This window comes from Fringilla coelebs (assembly GCF_963513975.1).
Source record: "Fringilla coelebs genome assembly, chromosome: 6".
In the NCBI taxonomy this organism is placed as follows: Eukaryota; Metazoa; Chordata; class Aves; order Passeriformes; family Fringillidae; genus Fringilla; species Fringilla coelebs.
This window is the reverse complement of record NC_140034.1, coordinates 48,049,333-48,070,119: the sequence shown is the minus strand read 5'-3', so window position 1 is coordinate 48,070,119 and position 20,787 is coordinate 48,049,333. Positions and strand designations below refer to the sequence as shown.

At 42.5% G+C, this 20,787-nt stretch overlaps 1 protein-coding gene across 3 annotated transcripts in view; it reads left to right on the top strand.

Moving 5' to 3' along the window:
- Positions 1–20,787, top strand: part of OSBPL5 (oxysterol binding protein like 5) — a 135,334-nt gene that overhangs the window by 63,400 nt on the left and 51,147 nt on the right. For 2 of the 3 annotated variants that reach the window (XM_084207828.1, XM_084207827.1), the window contains exons 2-4: positions 11,155–11,311; positions 16,947–17,020; positions 18,067–18,129. In XM_084207828.1, the coding sequence (XP_084063954.1) occupies positions 11,176–11,311; positions 16,947–17,020; positions 18,067–18,129 (273 nt within the window). In that variant the 5' untranslated portion in view covers positions 11,155–11,175. The remainder of the gene's footprint in view (positions 1–11,154; positions 11,312–16,946; positions 17,021–18,066; positions 18,130–20,787) is intronic. The other variant, XM_084207829.1, reaches the window with a different exon arrangement.

Below are 20,787 nucleotides of genomic sequence, written 5' to 3'. Positions count from 1 at the left end.
GGCAAGGATTTATGTTTGCTTAAAGCCACATTTGTGCTTTTGGCATGGAGCCCTTGAAGGTCAGTGTGATCCATAAATCTACAGAAGCAGGGTCTGCAGGTGCCCCTTGTTCTCCATACCTCCTTTGAGCTCTCCTTCCTCCCCTGTGGCATGGACATCCTTGTCTTGGTGTTGTGTTTTGTGGTGAGGGCTTTCCTTACCCTCCCCAGCTGGGGGCTCTCCAGGCAGGGCTGATTTTGACCTCCCTTGTATTTCCAGTTGCCAGTGCTTGTAGCCAGGAGGGTTTGTAGCCAAGCTATACTATTGTTTCAGTTCAGATTTTTTTGCCTGGATCTTTCCATTCAGTGACAAGAAAAGCTGGTGTCAGTATACGTAATTTTAAAGTGATGAGAAGAGTCCTATTCCTGAATTCCACAGCTTTCAGATTTGTTGTCTTATATCAAGAACTGTATTGTTAGGTTTGCTGTCCACAGGCCTGGGAATCTTGATTCTACACAGCTTTAGCTTATGGCTGATAACTCAGTTTCAGTCTTGCTTATGTCCAGCATGCTGCACCTGGTAGTGGGACAATTGTATGAGTAGCAGAATAGTCACTGGCAAAAATACTGGAATAGTTTTAGTTGAACTGGTAGAAGGAGATGGGCAAAGACAAAAACACTTTTAAATATGTATGACATGGGTGTGCTCATCCACCTGTGTGCCTAAAACTCCCTCTGGCTGAATTGAAGGAAAGCCACAATGCAAAGAGTTCATCCTGTCTGCTTGTTTTCCCTGTGTGAGGTAAACTGGGAAAGAAGGAGAGACTGGGATAGGCACAGAAGGATTTTCATCCTGAGAGCTGAGGCTGAGAGTGGGTTTTATCGTGCATGCTCAATCAGCCTTTGCACGGTTTGAGTCCTTTGGGCTCATTTAACACAGCATAAATCCCACCCTGCACACTCTTTGTGAGTTGTCTAGTTCCCCTCCTCCTGCAGAGATTTTTAATTAAAAATCTAGGACCAAAATAACTGCAGTACTGACTTTTAACTATTGTTGAAGGAAGAGCTGGATGCTCTCGTTTCTGAGAAATAGTGAGGTTTATGCAAACATACTCAGTATATTAATTTCCTGAAGAATTTCAAGGAGAGTGGCTATATCAGAGGAAGTATAGGTGGATTCTAAATTTAAACCACTGTACAACAGATCTTGGTATACTACAGTGCCCAAAAGTCTGAAAAGCTGAACAGGGGCATATAAGGATCTCTTCAAAAATAGATGCACTTCCTTAAAATTTATTTGGTCATGTTTATTCAGCCCTCCTTATGAAGGCCCCAGAGATTTACAGATCCTGTCTGAATCTGATAGGAGAAACAAGAAAGTAGAGGAGTGGAAAATTCAGCATGATTAGAGCCCCACAGGATGTGGTCATTTCCCCATAATTTACCTGTTCTTAAGAAGCAGGTGAGCCAGCTATAATCTAGTAGGTGTAGTGGGCTTGGGGTTAGAGCCATTGGGTGGAAATATAATTTGTGCTCATACAAGATGTCAAGGTAGAAATTCACTTCTAATCTAAAATTAGAAGTGGATGCTTATGGCATAATTTTGAACTGAATCTTTGTGGTATTGAATAGCACTTATTTTCTGCCTTGTAAGATGGTCAGTAAACATCCTTTCCTGCCATTACCCTTGCCTTACTGCTTGGAGCCCAAGTCTGGGAATGGCTCAACAGACTTGAGGTAGAAACTGATTCTGGTTTACTTTGTTAAAAGGGGGCAATACTTCACAAACAAGGGAATAATGATAGAAGGACCTTCTCAAGCATGAAAGCAGGTCTTCAAATTAACTTGGTATTTCCCAGCAGTTGTGTGGTGGGAATGTAGCCCCAAGGCACAATCTTTTCTAGACTTAATTGTATAAAGGCTGAGGTGCATATCATAGAAAGCCATCAGTGAGGCTTGCAGTCATCTGGGTTTTTAAAAATGTCATTAAAAGTAGGATTCTTCCATTAAAAGGGAATATGTTCTCATTATGTGATTTAGCAGGATGAGGCAGTGATAATGTTCTTTAATATGTTCTTTTTAAAAAAAAATATCAAGGCAAGAACTGACCTTGAAGACGTGGCCTGCTTGCAAATGATATAACTGTGCCCCTGTCCAAACCAAAGTGGTTTTGTCATGCCTTTAAATTTCCAATAGCTTTAGCTGAAACAACTAAGTTACTGTCCTATTTGTGTTTCTGTGTACCTGATACCATATCTCACTGCCCTGAGTTTATCCCACATCCTGTCAGCCCCTGCAGGAGTGGAGATGGCAGGGTCCCGTGTGGGGCCGAGCTCCCTCTTCCCAAAGCCTGTTGTGGTGAATCCAGCAGGGTGGCCCTAACCATGGCCTGAGGTCTCTTATCCCTGAGGTAGCTCTAGAAAAAAGGATTATTAGAAAGCTGTTCTCTTAGAACAGCTACAGTTTAAAAGGATTGTGTAGGAGGTCGTTGGAGGGTATCACAGCACACATGAAAACTTCAGGGCATGGGAGGATGTGGGATGGCCATTCCTATTCCTCAAGCAACAGGTACTGTGTGAGTTATGGATAATTACTGGAGAGCTCAATGTGTCAGAGGTGGATGTGGTTCACCATTATGTAATTCATTAATTCTGTTCATGGGACTCGGAGACTTGCTCCCTGAAATGCCTGGGCCTGGAGATGTGTTCACAGCAGGCCTCAGATGAAAACTGTCACTGGTAGATGAGCTATCGAGATCAATAACCACAACAAAAAGGAAGCAGAGCACTTCAAATCTGCTTTTGAGTTATATGTCCAGTATCTTCATCTTTAGGCCTAATATTATTTATATATATTTATTATTGAAATTAATAAGTGAGTGTTTATTTCCTTAACTAGTACAAAGCTTTCAACACTGTTTTTTAGTGCCTAACCTTATACCATGTCTCTGTGCCTGAGCCTCATGCCCGTGGAAGTCAAAGGGAATCTTGCTGCCTTTTGCCTTGGACGTTGTGGTTTGGCAGTGCCAAAACCACTCTGTGCTGCCCAGGAGCTGCGCCCACACTTCCAGCAGAGGAGCAGGGATTCAAGGGTCACCTGTACTGCAAGTGAGGTGTGGTGGTGCCTTGTATCTGCTTACCTGAACAAGCTTGAACAAGCAGCAGGCACCAGCATAGATTTCAGAATGAACTGGCCATGTGGTGCTTGTTTGATTTCTCAGATATCATTTCTAGCCTGCCTTGCATGCCTCCCTTGTAGCCCACACTGTTAGCCCTACGCCAGCTCTCTAGCTCAAGAGTAGTTGGTGTGTACGTGCCCAAGTTGTGCTTATACCTAGATTTAGTGTTAACTGTATCTCTGAGAGCCTCCTGAGTTCACTGCTGAAAAGCAGGTGGGAATGCTTGTGCCACCTCTGTGAAACTTTCAATTAAAGATGTATAGGAGTATTTCTAGATGAACAGAAATTTAGAGGTAGAGATCTGGTTTCCTGAGTTTGTCCCAAAGTGGATCCTTAATGGAATTTCTTGGCTAGTTTGTTATAAAAACTGCATCAGGAGACAAGTTGTGATCTGTGGTTGCACATTTCTTCCTACATGCTGCACACATGCTTGGTTGTACATTATATTTTGGTGAGTAGTCTTTGCTAATCTGAGTTTTGACTTTCTTTTCCTGCTTAGAAGAATGCTGATGAGAGATATCACTAACAAATAGTGGTAAGCTTTAAATAAAAGCTCAGTAAAATGGATAAGGTGCTTGGTATATACTTAACAGGTGCGATATATCTCTTCAGTTGAAAATATTAGAACATGGAATTAAAGGGCTGAAGAGGATTCCAAGCAAGCACCTCACCTTCCTGCATAGATTGGTGCTTCAGGAGAATGCCTTTGCATGAGCTGTATTGAATTGAGATGCATTCAGGAACTGGGGGCTAAAGGAGATTATGCAAAGTATGATTTACTGAAAATAAAGTGAGGGACTGAGATAAAAAGATCTGCAGGAAAGGTTCTCACTCCTGTTTTTCACTGAGTTCTGGAGACTTTCTCATCTTTCTGGTAGCGTGGGTTAGACCTTTAATTCTGCATGCACCTGCCATTACCAAGGAAATAATTAATGTTGATGTACTGGTTGTAATTACAGCAAGTGAGGTATGATCTATGCAGTTAACAAGAGGAAAGACCAGTGAAATGCTAAGTCAGGAGAAGCTCCTCAGTGCTAGTGGGAAATTTAATATGCTTTGTTAAATTAATAGCCTTTGCATAACAATCAATTTACAGTTTAAAGGGCAGAGGAGGTAGATGTAAAAATCATTAAGCATTCATTTCAGCAACCCACTCGATATTCTTACCTAGAAGAAATCACCAGTGCAATATTTACTGAGTCAGTTGCAGCTGTTTTAAGAAAAAAGCAAACCACACAAGGATTGTGTGGGTAGAGTGCTTATTGCAGTGCCCTTTACTAAGCCATGAGGTTGCCGTGATCCCTTTCCCCAACACAACGTGGCTGTAGTGGTGGGCTGGTGTTTGCTCACAGATGTTTATCCAAACCAGAGATGATGAGATGATTCTGAAGTTTTCCTACACGTCGAATAAAAATGTTCTGCCCTGTGTGACCCTACCTTGAAATTTCCAAGTCCTGTGTTAGATAAGGATCCCCAGAGGGAGGACCTGAGATGGTTTTTTCTCAGTGGAGGCATTCAGGGCCTGGTTTTGCTTGCAGTTGTTCTGTTTGTAGCCTTTGTACATAATGCACACCGTAGAGGGAGATTAGTTGTAAGAAGATTATGCATCTGAGTGCTGCTGGTGTGCCTGAAGCGGGAAATGTTCTGGTGTGTATAAAGGAAACATTAATCAAGACGTCTTACAGAGAATTAAGGGAGGAAATAGTTCTGTCTCCTGATTACTATGTGAATTTCACTGCCCAGTGCAGGAAAAGGCAGGGAGTGATAGAAAGAGGTTGTTCTTCTGTTCTCAGAGAAAGCAAGGGTAGATTGCTGGGACAGCTATGGCGGGCAACTTCCACAAAAACAGCACAAGGGAGGCAGCTCTAAGGAGTCTGCAGGACATGTGAGCTTTGAGTTAGACTGTAGGGACAAACTAGTTATGCTCCTAAGCTTGCCAGAGCAGCTGAGAGAAATCTGTTGCATATAATCTTAACAAAGCCCATGCCTTGGTTGCAGATGGGTGTCTTCAGCAACCTACGTTACTTGATTTTCCAGCCTGGGCTGATTGTCTAGCTGAGTAGTGTGGCATGCAGCAGAGGATATGGCAATGCATAAAATCAGAGCTCTCCTGCAGCACCACTGGTGAGGAAAGGTGCTCTTGCCTGCACCACAGAGAAATAACTGACCCTAAATAATTACGGGAATATGGAATAGCTGACAACTGCTCTGAAGCTCCATTGCTTCAGGCTCCAACTAAGAGCCCAAGAACCCAAAACTTTCAGTGTCAGCTGCAAAATGTGTGGTTTGCCATTTGTCTAATCAACAAACATGAATTAGGTAGAGAAAAACATTGCCTGCACAGTCACTTTGCACTGCATCAGGTTTTGTTTAACTGTTACTAGGCGGGTGGTGGTCCAATTATCTATCTTATTAATAGGCACTTTTGGGAATAGCTTTCAAAAACAGATTTCACAGACTTCCTGAATTGATTGTGGTTCTTCAGCTGTTGTAAATCACCAGCACACCACTGAACTAATAATTTACCCTTATTGAGGATCTGTGCTGCTGTTTTTCCTTATTAATACTTAGAACTGTAATCACTAGATATGTATCTGCTGCTTCTCATTTCATTCATGAAATTTTTACCTCCTCAGGGTTAATTGGATCAGGAAATGTCAGTATCTTTAGATCTAATTTTCCCTATTGATGCAGGTTTTGGAGTGAATGACTGCTTTGAATATAAAATACAATTTAATTTAATTTCTGGGAAATACTTAGTGACCAGAAAAAGAGAAGGTTGTTGGAAACAAGCTTTGAATAAATTAAGAGCCCCCTCTAACTGGCAAAGCCTTCTTGACTACATAAAACCCCTAATTAACTATTTTTAGAGAAGTACATATTTCCAATCTATTTTAAAATGCTGGAAATGAGAGTAAGCAAACCAACCTACCCACAAGTTTGCAGAGGATACGGACAAAGTAATATCTGCACAGTGTTTAGCTGTGTGGTAATTATATATCAGGAACTTTTAAAATTAAAGAACAAGCCAGAAAATTCCTTTCCCAGAAGCTTCAAGCCTGATGCTAAAAGCTTCCACTATCTTCCCAGCAGGCACAGGAGGCTCAGGATGCAGAACAGGTGTGTGTGAAAGGCAGTGATCATCTTTAGGTGTTGTAGTCACTGCTTTCATCCAAAATGGGTCCAGTGGCATTTCTCATTTGCTTTAATAGCAGCCACAAGGTTTGCTGATGAGGTAACTTTTATTCTTGCCCCATTGCTCTTCACTGGCTGTTCCTGAAGCCACCTGGGAGGGAAAGTCCCATTGTGCTGTTGCACCCCGTTAAGTTCACTACTTCCATTTGTCCTGTGCTTCATGGGGATTTGCCATGGACTTCTCTTCTGCTGTATTTTGCATTTTTAAAAGATAAAGAGGTCTCAAAGACAGGGTTAGTAAGAAATTTATTTCTTCCTGCTGAATTATTTATTCCTTTTTAAGCTCTGGTGAACAGCTCATATTTAATAGCCCATTACTGCTTAGAGAGCTGGCAACACAAAAGGAGCAATCCTGAAAAGGACTGTCTTTAGTGGCTCTATCAATACTCTGTACTACCTTTCCTTTATTTTTATTATCAAGAGCACAGAATGGAAGGACAGAAATGACCTGAGCTTCAGGGCATTTTAATCTACCAACCCTAACACCCAAGTAAATTAATGCAGGAGCTAGAAGGTTTTTCATTATGAGGTTATTTTCCTAAGTGAGTGTAGGGATTCTGCACTAGTTGGCATCTTCAAATTAGGACATGTTGTCTTTCTAGGACAATTCTTCATCTCATCTGCTGGATTGGGAGGGAATGCTGTAGCAGTGGGTGACATTTCTTGCCTCGTGTCACATAAGTGTCTTGGTGACAGAGTGGCAATTTTTGGCCTTCTGCAATTCTGGCCTGATTTTGATCTTTACCTTCTCTCTATTCTGTGAGCCCCCACAGAACTGGTTTCCCTGAAGCATCTGCCACATCCTGAAGCAATCGCCAAAATACTGATTTAGAAGTAGATTTGGGGTTCAGAACAACAGTGTTGTCTTCAAATCAAACATGAAAGATCTGAGGCTCTAAATCACTCATGTCTAGAAGCCCGTCTTCTATTGTTGCTTATTTCTTACCAGATACTTCATCAGTGTTGAATTTTTGTATGTTTTCTGGATTATTTACATGTCTAAAGAGTCCTCTTGTGAAAAGCCATGAACACACCTCCCACTTTCCTGTTACACCCCTTTGGAAAATTGTCCCTGACATCTACTGTTCATCTTCTCCTATAGCTCTCATGAGCTTTTTGTTATTTGAGGCCAGCTTGAGCAGTCAGACCTTTATGGGCAGATAAAAGAAGTAGTTCTCTGAGTAAGTGAGCTCAGTTCATTATGGATTTGTGGCTTATGTTGGATTCACTGATATTTGGTAATAGCTGGGTTCAGAGGACAGCTTTACAGTTTCCCTCCTTTCTTTAGCCATGATCTTTTAAGAAGATACAACTTTTAAGAAAGTAATATTTTCAAGTTTTCTAATGTCTGCTGGAGTTCCATGACATTTTCAAATGGTACTAAAGGGGTTGGGAGGGAAGATAAAACAGGGTGGATTCAGCTGCAGGCACACACAGTGATGTCTTTTGGAAAGCAAACCAAATATTTTTTGGTTTATTGTAGAATCTTAATAGTCCAAATTACATTTTCTCCAGACAAAGAAAAAAGTGTCTGATGTATTAAGAAAACCCAAAATACAACAGAAAAAAAGTCTGGTTTTGTCATTTTTGTGCTACATAAGAGCCTGTCTGGATGAGGGTGAAATATATCTTATGTAGGTATCTTTGAAAAACAAGCCAGAAAACAACATGCTGGTGGCATGGTGTGTTGCATGGTTGTGTGGGTGTGACTGACAGACAGACAGGTCTCTGCTGCTGCTTCTCAGGGAGCTTCAGTCACTGGGGGTCTTCTGCCAAAAAGCACCAGTTAAGGAAAACTTACTCAAATTAATCTGTGTGGTCAAAAAGAAATGAGCTGCTGCCACGAGTTTGTATGAAGATATGTAAGAGAAGAGCCAGAACTGAGAAAAGTCTTTTTCCTTTGTTACTGGCCGTTCCCAGTTGAACAAGGTGTCCACATTTTTTTGTGCCATCAAGCTGGTGGCTTAAATAACAGTGGAAATGAGAGAGCATCAGCACAGCAACTCTGACATTTATCCTGTGGTTAAATAGTGTGAAATAGTAGGTGAGCAAAACATCGATGTATTGGTCTCTCTGCATAGTAAATAGAGGAACAGTTGAAAAAAAATTGTGTTCTGGGGTTTTGCTGCTGACATCAGTGTGAGCTGGCCGGCAGTTCTTAACTGACACAGCTTGTGGTATTACTGACAAAATGATGGGCACAACCTTACTGTTGCCCTGTCAGGACATGAGAGCTGATGGATGGATGTTTTATGTTTGTAACCTGTTCTCCAGCCTGCTTCAGCTGGGTGGGCCTGGGATTTCTGAATGCCTTTCTGCATGATTGGCACAGCCTTGCCAGGTCCCTGCTTTTTAGGGAAAATATTACACCCATCTACTTTTGTTCCGAGCCACTTACGAGCAGTTCTAGAGGTAGAGAGTTGAGACTGCCTTTCTGGGAATGGGGACAAAAAATAGCTCACTGTTAGCATTCCAAACCCAGCTATTTAGACCTGGATTATTTTTAAATGCTTTGCTTTCAGACACTGTGTTTTCCTCCCCTCTCTCCTTTCATTTTTTAAAGTTAGCAGTCAAGTTTTGCATCTCTCCCCACCCAGCTGTATGCAATCAGGAGTTTCTAAGCAAACAGAGGTTTATTTACATGGCTAAGCTGGCTGTTACCTGCTGCCTCAGAGATGCTTTTAGCCACTGTGGCAGCCTGGGGACCTATTGAGCCTGAATATTTTTGCAGAGCAGTTTCCTGGCCCATTGAATTGACAGGAGGCAGAGCAGCAGCAGGGGGAAAGCTGCAGCCACCCCTTTTCACCTGGCTGCCATCACACATCATCGGTGTGAAACACGGCCCTGCATGGGGAGCCAGGCAAGGCTCGGCCCGTGGCAGCCCCGTGGAGCGTGCGTGTCCTGGAGCTCAAACAGAAAGCCTTTCACCACGAGCTCTGTGAAGGGGTTGCAGTGAAGTTCTGCTGCTGAGTGTGTGCTGTCTTACACCACTTCATGCTGGGGGCCATGCTGGCACACGGGGCTTTTGGAGTTCTTGGCAATCACTGCACAGACCTTGTCCCATCCTCTGTGGGTGATGCAAGCCCAACAGGGGACACACATCCCCTTCAAATGGCAGCTGCATATCCTGTGGGAGTCCCATTTTTGGGCTAGCCCCACCTGCTACCCATCAGCCTGTTGGATGTTACAGAGCCTGATGTCTCACACATCCCATGGTGAGCTGGGTTCAGAAAGACCCACTGCTCAGTGGTTGTGGTAACCCATTCGCGTTGCTGGAGTCCAGCCTGGTTTAGATCAAATAAAGCTCTTGGGCACTGAGGCCTTCTCTTTTAGGAAAGAAAGAGCAGATTCTCTCTTGCCTTCTACACAGCAGCTGGTTTATAAAGCTGTTGTAGCCTGCTGGGCAAGTAAATGTTTAAAAATTGCAAAATGTGAAACATTGGACCTGTCATCTACAGGGATTGGCAGGGAAGGTGGAGGTACAGAGCCCAGATGAAACACAGGAGGGGAGTTCTTCACACTGGGACACATTCATAGCATCCCCTCATGTGGTGTCTTGGCTGTGAAGGCTGAGCTCCAAGAGGCTGTTGAAGGTTCCCCATGAAATTGGGGCGTTTGGGCAACAGAAGCACAGGGGTTGGAGCAGGAAGGGTAGGGCAGGGTCTTCTAGCCTGATATCAGCTCATTTCCCCCCTGTGCCATGAGGGTCACCTTAGGAGCATGTTGGTCCTGCCCTTCCAAACTGCACTGTGACTCTGGGCAGCCTTTTATTCTTTGTTTTCCCAGTAACCTAAAAGAGATGGGAAAACGTGGAGATGCTTTTCAGGAAATTTGTACTATCCTTAAAAGGTTTTCCTTAGCTCAGTAACTGTTCACCAGAGAAGCAGCAGACCTTGTGGTGAGGGATGCCCACCCAAAGGTTGGGGTACCGCTTCTTACTGCAATCCAGAGCCCTGCCTCTGGCTGCACATGGGGAGAGAATAAAGCCTGTAACTCGGGTAGGAGACAGTCATAATATCTGTTTGTGAAGGGTAAGAAAGAGCTGCTTGTTGGATGGGTATAAAAAACCCTTTAATTCCAGCCAGGATGGTCTAATGCATTAGCCAAGTGGTGGTAAAGAGCAAAGTACCGCAAGTGCAGGGATGCAGGGAGGCTTTTGGGGACACCAGGGCTGGTCTTTACCCTCACAGAGCAGCAATGGTTATCTTACTGATCAAACTGCAAGGCTGATCTTAATGCCATTTTAAAAAACCAAAATCATTTATATGTGCTGGAATAGGAAATAAGGGTGGGAGTGACTGGTGTGATCTCTTGCTGTTCCCTGCAGCCAGTGCAGCTGGTCTTCCTCCACACAGCTCAGATTAATGTTGATTTGTGTGGAGATGGTGTAACTCTGCAGACACCAATGGAGTTGCATTTATGAGACTCAAAAGCCTTTAAAAAAAAAGAAAAAAAAAGAAGAGTTTCAGGGACTGTGTACTGAATGTTGGGCACTGAATGGACCTAGTGAGTAGCTGTTATCCTGATAGATCCTTGTGGGCAGGAAGATGTTATACTGCCTGGATTCACTGAGGAGCAGTATCCTGCTTCCCTAGAGTTTACAAATACTGAGTCAGCAAATCAGTAATTGTAGCTTCAAACTAATATAGTTTTTTTTCCCCCTGCATGGCCTTCTGTCACTCTATAAAAAGATCTGTCACACTGCATGGGATTAGGTAGCTCTGAAGCAGCGGAGCCATCTAGGTGTGAAAACTTTGATTTCCTGTGTCTTGAAATTAACTGTAATCAATCTTTCAATTTCAGAAAACCCCCACAGCTCATGCCATGAAGGAGGAGAACTTCCTTCGTCGCAGGTTCTCCCTCTGTCCGGCCTCGTCCACCCCTCAGAAGGTCGATCCTCGCAAGCTGACGCGCAATCTGTTCTTCGGGGCCGACAACGACATCTACCCGCTCAGCCCAGGTTGGTGTCTGGGGTGTCAGTGCAGAAAGTAGCATGCCTCAGGTACTTGACTGCAGGTGGATATCTCAGCATGCTGCCAGGGAAACAAAAATGTCAAAGAGAAAGTGAGAGAAGCTGCTGCAACGCAGCAGTACTGCGTCCCAGACAGTGCTGCTTCCATGATGCTGCTGTTTCTCATTGCCATGGCATTAAGTGGGAATGGAGGGCATGAGAATTGGGGTTTGTAACTGATTGAATGCTGCATGGCCTTACATTTTAAAAATTGCTATAATGTTTTCAGGCACATCCACTTCAAGTCACTTGATGTGTTTCACCCTAAGCGTTGCATTTGCTTAAAATTTACTGTCCCCATTTGCAGATGTTTAATGGTAGGTTTCCCTGTTCAGATTTAGAGCCCAGGATAAATATCACAAGAGCAAAATTTCTGTGGGTAATGTTCTGTAAATATCTACAAGTACCAGGAATCTTGACATGTTGCAATGAATGGCACACTAGCTTTAAGCGTTCTCTTTACATTTTATTTTTTTTTTAGCTTTGAATTTCTAAGCACCTTTTTTGAAGGAAAAAGAGCTCATTTTATAGTTTCAGAATTTGTTGCTCACAGTAAACATTGAAGTCTTCCCTTGATTGCAGTCTGCAGACAATGCTTCTGTTCCAGTCTGTAAACAAGTGCTTCAGGGGGCAGTCACAAGTTTGTAGAGCTGTCATCTGCAGCTGCCATGTCAGTTGTAAATAGTCAAATCCCACGGCACCTGTGAGGTCTCAAAACACTGATATCTGGAGAAAGAACACAGCCTCTGTCAAAAGGTTTCAGTGCTCATACAGATGTAGCCCCCAAGAGACTCTCTGGGTTTTGCAGGTGGAGCCCAGAACCAGATCTGGGTTTCCTGAGCTAATTGTCTTTAAGTGCAAAAGTTTCAAAGGCCTCTGATTTTGCAGGTATTTTGTTTGTGAGTGTCTGCTGTAAGGCAGTGGGGAGCCTATTTTCAGCAGTGCTGACTAATCCTGGCTGTCACTGAGGCAGCTGGAAGCTTCAACAACCTTTCAGTAATCAAATTGAAAACAATTTAAAATGGGACACCTAAAATCTCATACATTTCAAACCTGGAGGGACTTCTGAACAGCTGATTGCCCATAAGTACAGTCTGTACAAACATGTGGCAAATAAATAGCTCACTTCTGCTATCCTTGGGAGCTGAAGGGCTGATTTTCCAGCTTGTATTTTCTTCCCTTGTTTGAGGTGATGGAGAGCCCTATCTTAGAGTTTGCCCAGCTCTTTCTTCAGTCCTTACAAGCATTTTCAATGCTAAAAAAGTTACTGACTCCCTCACAGTTATATTTCAGTGCTGTAATATTTTAGAAACCAGGGAAAATTGAGGGTTTCAGTTTGGAGGAGGTGGCTGGAAGAATTTTTCTCTTCCTCAGCTTCCCCCATCACCTTGTTGCTCCTTGATCCCTGCTGGCAGCCTTTGCTGGGCTCAGCAGAACAAGTGCCTTGAGACATGATGGATCTTCTGTTCTGCTGCACAGTTCTCCCAGGAAACCTCCAGCACCAGTACCAGTGAGGGCTGTAGCCCTCAGTATTGCAAAGGAAGGCCACAGGCTAAAGGATTTGTAAAGGAGAGAATATCCCTTTTAAACAAACAGAATTTACTCCTTCAGTCAGGGGATTTCTTGCAGGCAGTCTGAGGTTTTGTCTCCCCTTACTCCTCTTTTACTCTTTTAATTTCTTTTCCTGCCCCGTGGAGCTGCCTTGTCTCTTTGTTTTTCTCATATTTTCTGCAAGAAGGGCCTGTTATTCTTCATGTTCAGCTTCCATTTCCTATGCAGGCTCTGCTTTCACTCCTTTGCTGCTGATTCTGCCTTGTTTTCCTCTGAGCCTTGTGTGCTTTTCCCTACCCTCTCCTATTCCTCTGAACAATGCTGCTATCACCATTGATAAGCCACAGCTCTGTGTCCATAAGCTGCATCCCATATTCTCTGTTCTCTATTTTTCCTCTGTTGTTTTACATGAGCTTTCAGTTCTTGAGGCTTTTCCAGTGGTCTGTGTTTTGCTGCCTGAGCCCAGCAGGTTTCCCTTACATGAGCACTGTGCTGGTTGTGTGGAGTGGGTGCAGTGGGCAGCAAAGCCCAGTGATTCCCTGTCTGGATTTCAGTGGGTTGTGATGTGCTGGAGCCAGAGCTCTCACTGCACCATCGTCTAGGATTCATCCTCCAACAATGAAGATGTGCAAATAAATATTTCAGAGAGAAGGGAGTGACAGACTTTACACCTCAGGAGAGTTACACTGTGGAGATGCAGTTCAGCAAGAGAATTATTTTCTTTAAAAGGAAACATATGGGAAATGCAGAGGGCACTATCTGAAATAACACTTTGGACTTCTTGCTTTTTGCTTGCATACAAAAGTGTTAATGATTCTTGTAACTGAGGGAAAATTGAGTAAGATACTTTCTTTTTATAGGGAGCTCACAAATCAGTGGGACATGAATTCTTGTTCCTTGCTCATGTCTGTCTTTCGCTTAGCCATGAGGAGAGAGAACCTTCTCTATTTTCTGTTTCAGAGGATAGGAAATTTATTGGTATAAGAATTTTTACAGAATCTCTCTTTTTGATTAAGCTGCAAGATCACACAATTTTTAAATAAAATTTTAGATTGGCTTATCTGAATCCTAAGAGATGTACTTTCATGAATATTGGAATTTTCCAGTGAAGGATACACAGAACTACATTTCAGGTGTTCACATTGGGTCACATGGCTGATATTTACAGCAGAAATTGATTTTATTTGCAATAGCTTTGTCCCACTTCAGAGCTTGTATTTCCTCTTGTAGTTTATCAGACATGCTTGCGGTATCATTCTTTATAAAGGGGAAAGGCAAATGCACCTGTAGGATTGATGCCCAGCAGAAAACCAAAGAATAGGAGTGGTTGCTGTTCTGAAAAAGAACTAAATATTTCATTCCCCTGTGCATGACAATAATGGATAAAAAGAAAGTATTAGTAATTCTACTCTCTAGCCACAAGACCAGAGTGTTGGCAGGTTTTTTTCACAATGTGATGAAGGCTGTTTCCATAAGCACTACTGATTCTCTTCCCAAAATGTGTTTTATTTGGTGCAGAATTTTTGGGCTACTTTGTGGAGGACCCTTTGTGTGCCCTGGTGGCAACCAGCACTTTAAATTGCGAAGTTCATCTCTCTTTCTGTTGTGGGCATTGTGTTTTCTTGATCAGGGAGATAAGTGTTTCACCTTCTATAGCCAGTTCATGTTTTTCTGTGGTTTCTTATTCATCGTCTCGAGGTGGCTGTCTGTGCACTCAACTCTGTGGGTTTTTGAGAAACTTCTACATCATTCCTGTGAAGTTTGCTCTCCAAACAAGGGCCAGCCCTTTCCTTCTGCATGGCTGCAGCAGGGTTGCTTGAGACAGACAGGAAAGATGAGGGATTCAGAGGGATTCTCTCCTCTGAGAAACAACCTTTTCCTCACAATTTCCAGTAGACTTAATGCATTTGGCATAAGAAACATAGTAGGTGTTGCTTCATGAGCATACCTAATGAAGCCTTGTAAATGATACAGTAAGAATGGACATGTTCCATGTTGGAATGTTGCATGTTCCATTTTTCCCCCATTATGCTCTGTGAGCAGGATTGTGCAGAACCTCAGGAACAGGGAAAATCTCATTGTTCAGGTGCCAATCCTTTTAAATGCATTACTGAGAGAAGGCAGAAATGTCTCACATCCAGGCTTTTTGTACAGCTACAAGCTTGGAGTTAAGCTTTCTTTAAGAAATGAGACATAATAAAGAATGGATGTGAATTCTGTTGTGCTAATAGACACCATTCTCTTGGAGCAGGCAGCAGCTGATTCCCATTAACTTTACTTGAACTTTTAGACCATATGTTACTTTCCCATACATGTGCAGAAAAAACTCTTCATGGGGAAAAAAGTGCAGCAGCTACATGGCTTTATGAGTTTTTTTCCATCCTCCTCTGCCTTTTTTAGGGAGAATGGGGGTTATAGAGATGAAAATGCCATGAGAGAAAGAAAAGGTATGGAGATCCAGGGCCTAATCCATGCACAGCAGTGCTTATGGCCATCCCACTTGTCATGGTAGCCCAAAGACACTGTCAAATCTCTGGCCACAGGTGATTTTTTTTTTTAAATTTATTTTTTTTTAAATTTTCTCTTGCCCACAAACATCAGGATTCTGAGTGCACTATTTAGGGCTCAGTGTTTCCAGGGGAGGAGTGACAGCTAAGAAAGTAGGTTGAGATATAGGTCCTGTGTTGTGGCATCACTTTCCTGCATGTCTGGATGGCTCCTTCCTCCACTCCCCTCCCCTCCATGAGCAACACATGAACTGTCCCTCTTCTCCCAGGCCTCCTGTGTCAGCATGGGCCTCTGTGGCTGACTTTCCTAAGTGTTTGGCTTCTTAAGAGGCTGCTCTGTTAATTCCAGGAGAAATTATGGTTCTGACACATCTATGACAGTTTCTGCTGACTTTGGGAGAATCGGGGTTTTCCCTTGCCGGTTTTGGGTTTGGTGGTGTTTCCAAGGCTGGCCCACACAGTGTTGGAAGAAGCATTTTCAACAGTTCCCATGTTTGCAGTGTGCTACAAATGGACTGTGTTCACTGTCTTGGTAGTTCTCTATTGCATCCTGTATTCTGAAGCTCCAATTGCCAGTGATTCTGAGAAGAAAATGACATTGTAATTGGTTAACAATGACTGTCTTGGCACTAAAAATCTAGTCTCATCAGATTCTATTTTTTGGCTTTTTTTTTTAATAGAAGCTCTATGCTTTCCTTTACTCCAAGGCCATGATTACATTTGGCCAAGAGAACAGTATTTATCATTACATTTTATTGCTTGGACTAGAACTACACACACTCATGCCAGTATATAATGTATGCAAGTTTAGGATATTTGAGTAGTGACTATATATTTCTACAATGATTGGAAAATTTCATAGTACTCATTAACTGCTCATAAATTTAAAATATTTCTTATTTTAACAAATAACTTGATCAGAAGACATTGATCTTCTGCAAGTGTGTTGGGGTTTTTTTAATTTTGTTTTACTAATTATGCCTAGATACTCTTTTGTCTTCTGTAACATTTTGTGATCGTTGTTATTATTTGTCCAACAAAGTGTGCTATCAAGTCCGTCAGTGTATAGTTGCCAGATACTGACCAAGGGGGATTGAATAGCTGCTTATTAACTGAATTGCATTTATTATTTGCACTGAACAAGGCATGGGGTATGTAAGGAAAGAACAGACTGTGGTAATGTAATTAAAGACTGCATCATAATGCGGTCACAGAAGGGAGCTGATTAAGGATGCATAAGCAACCTTATTTCTGTTTTTTTCCAGCTTTCAATGCTGGACTTTGCAACCATCATGCTGGTTTTCCATGGTGTTTTGAGACCTTACTTTTGAGCAGTCTTGTTACCCAAGCATGAGGATCGAGGCTATTTCAAATTTGACACACTCCCTCTCTGGGACCATGGTGTGCATGCTCTTGCTCATGACAACTTCCCTTGTGTGCTGATAGCAGTAACCCTTCTCAGGCCATGATAAGCCATGGTTTTGAACAGAATTTTGCTGGTTTTGAATCACATTTTTTTGTTGCAGGAAAATATGTGGAAGGAAACAGCCCATCGTCACTGAAGGATGAGACACCACAGACTCCAAACTCCATTAGCAAGGTACTTTGGGATAGGGAACCATTCCCAGTCTTGCTTTCATTTCTTCTCAGGATTTTAGTAATCATTCTTACCCTTTTTTTAAAAAGATCATTGAGAAGGCCTCTCCCTCTGTTTCTGCAGGAACTGTGTGTGCATATTTTGAGGGACAGAAAATGAGTGTTTTTGCATGGTTGGGATGACAAGGAAGCCTGCACTTTCCTCTGGCTTGATTTCACCTCCCACAGAAGAACCTGGTTTATTTGGGCCTCATTTGGCAGTGTAATTAGATATGACTAATTATGGTTAGAAGGTTGATTTTGTCAGCAGAGTTGTCTCCTGCTGTTTCTGATCAGCAAGGCAATCATAAATCGTAATTGTTTTGCAAAAGAAAACTGTAATATTTAGTGTAGTGCACAGCATCTGAAACAGTGAGTGAAGAGCCTGGGAGAGGGCTCTGGGAATTGGTGTAAAAAGAGAGGAAGACAAACTAATCAACATTTCCTGAACACAGCTTTTCCATCCCGCCTGTTATGGAGAGGTAAAACTGAATCTAAAGTCCCTAGATCTCACTGCTCAAAACCTGCCTCTAGACCAAGAGTTACAGAGTGCCAGGGTTTGATTTCCTGTAGAGATGGAATCAACCTCATAATGAGATCTGGCTTTGAGATTGATGTACAGGTTTTTTGGCTGCAGCTCCCTAACATGTTTCTGGAGGGTAACTAGAAATAGAAGCGAGACCAGTTAATAAATTTTTAACTAAATTTATTTTAAACTATGAAGCTATAAAATGCAAGTGGCACCAGCTGAAATGAAAATATAGCATGAAAGAAACAGCTGCAGACAAATGATTTCTTGTGAGACATGAAAATAATCTCTGCATCTTCCAGTACATTTCTCTGTGCTTGCTTGGAGCTTGCAGGTTGTTCTGTTCTGCCCTGGCAGAGGTCAGCACAGGGAGATGATGATGAGAAGAGCTTTTGGAGTATGCAACAAGGACTTGTGTACATGTCCTCTGCTATTGCTGGAACGTGGCAAGTTGCAAACCAATCTTGGTTTTGCTTTTTCAGGCAGGTTCCTCAAGGAAAATCAGCCTCCCACTTATCCTGGCAGTGGAGAAACCCAAGGACCAGGTAACTGCATCCAGGGCTGTGTTTTAAAGCTAGATGTTTTGTACACCTTAGATGGAGTGATGTTGGATTTCCAGTGACTTAGGAATGTAAAGAAGAAGGACTTTGTCTGGACAGGACAGCTCAGAGCACTGAAATACTGTCCAAAAAGGAGTTTGATTTCTGAGATGCAGGATGAACATAGGAATAGGGAATGTATTTATGAGAGGTTTCTAGGTGAGAGCATGGCTCAGCTGTGTTTTCCCAGCCTCCAGGCCTTCCTTGCCATTAAGTCTCCCACAGGTATGTGTTTGAAAGAAGTGCCCATGGAAGATTTGGGTGCCCACCTAGATTTCACTTGTAGGTGAAATTCACTTCACTCTTCTTAACCTTGCAGTGTTGTACACTACCTTGCTCTCCTCCAGCCATGTTCCTTGCCTTCTGTCATGCTTTGCAATGACAGTAGGGAATCCTATTTGTGAAGTGTCTTGTTACTTAAAATTCAGGCAACCTGGTGGTCAGTTTGTTTAATATGTAATTTTTCACATCCACTCAGCTCTAATGCCATAAAATAAAGCCTTACTGTCAGCTTTCAGAACTGTAAGTAGGGATCTGTCATACTATTTCAGTTTAAAAATAAATAGTGATTCCACCTACTTGAACCAAAGAGAGGAGGATGCCCTAATCGGGTCATATTTACATTCCTGATAGCTGGGGGGAGGAATAATTGCTAGAGACTGGTTTGTAGAGTGCGCTAGTTTAATTAATGGACTAAAAAGTAAATGTTATAGGTTACAGATCCATGCCATGGACATTTGCTCTTTTTTTAGTACAGCAGATATGAAAAACCGTGTTGGAAATCAGTGTTCTTTCAGCAGCTCTACTTTGAGGTACCACAGCACATTAACTAATTTCACTAGTAATAAGAAGGAAAGGAAAGCCAGCCCTGGACTGGGGCTTGGGGAACCTCAACTCTGCCTTCAATTCCCTGCATTGCCAAGGCACATTAATTGCCTTTCTGTTTCACATCTTCATCAGTGAGGTGGAAACAGTTCTGCATTTTCTTCACTCAGGCCATATCCACATTGCATGATGGAGAAGGCTGCAGGTTGCCCAAATTAGCAGAGAGAATGTGGCATAAAAACCCTATAAATGTCTGTGAACTTGTGAGCTGTGAAGACTTATCTGCAACCACACTGCCCTGTACTCATGGGTGGGCTGCTCTCTCTGAGGTCTGAACAGACTGTCAAATATTTGATACTGGAACATTTGCTTTCAATGTGTTTGTGTGGTTCTTGGCACTATATATATATTTGTAATTTCAGTTGTGGCTTCTTGACCCACATTTTATTGGAATATATTTAAGGCACAGTTTAGCTACATATTACATTGGTAACTTTCTGCAGCACGTTTTCTCCTATTTAATTTTTAAAGTGGAGTCTCTTTCATCTCCTTTTTCAAAGGGAAAAAAAATAGTAGCACACTTATTTCAGATTGTTTCTCCTATGAGTTTCTCTCTGTTTTAGAGTCCTTTATCCTTGTATTCTGGCATGAGAGCTCATAGTATCACCAAACTGTCTCTAAGCCTCGAGCTTGTCTCTGCAACCAGGTAGTACAGTTAGCACACACCTGATAGTGACAGGAGGTGCCTTTGTTTTGCTTTGTGCCTCATTTGATGCTGTTAGAGTCCTCTGAGGCACCTTTAATTGCAGTATGCAGTGCTACATGTTCTCTTTCTTTCTTTCTTGCCTGTGCTTACCTATTAATTCTACTGGCTAAAGGGCAGCTGGAGTCTCTTGATATGCATGCAGGGCCACAAAGAATGGAGGGATATTTTAATGGATAGCCAGAAAAATCCTGAAGCTGGAGCTCAGCGGTACTTCACTGTTTCCAGTCCTTTGCTAATGCTGCAATGAAGTCTGTGAAATTCCAGGAGTGGGTCTGTTGCATGCACAGTTATGTGATGTATTGGAAGGCAAAGCATTGTGAATGAGTTTTTTCCACATGCCCAAATTGTTCAGGTCTTTATTGTGTGATTTGTAATCTGAATTACGAATATAAATAACCGCTAGGAATTTATTTTAGCTGCACAGTGGTTTGAAAATGCACATACTCATCACTTGAGATTTAAGCTACAGTTCCCGTACTCTCTCAAGCTCACCCTGCTTGATCTGTGAATCATGCTTCTGACTTCTGAGGTAATTCCAGTCATGGTTACACTCAGGACTAACACAGAAGATCATTCACAAATGTGGCAGTTACAAGGGTAGCTTTTCCTCTGTTCTCCCTTAGCCAGCAAACCAAGGAATTGTTTGTCAGACAGACCCAGATATTGCAGAAATCACCTTGGAGACACTCAGCAGTGAAACATCCCCTGTGTGTGTTAAGCTCAGCTTAATGGGAGATTCTTGCCCTCCCAGGTGGTGGCTCTGCTCAACTGTACCCTTGCTGTCTTTTCTTTGCCATACTTCATGCCCTCCATGTTTTGAATGGCATTATTTTGGAGCCTGTTGTTTCTATGATCATCTACACTCAGTCCCTGTGCCCTGGCTCACCACACTTTGCTTCCTCAATTCCAAGGGCAGCACTTTAGGGAGTCACAGTTGTTCACAGTGGGTTTTGCAGCTGATTTCAACTGAGCAGAGATGTAGCCTGGAGTATCCTGGGAAAATCAGGTTGAAG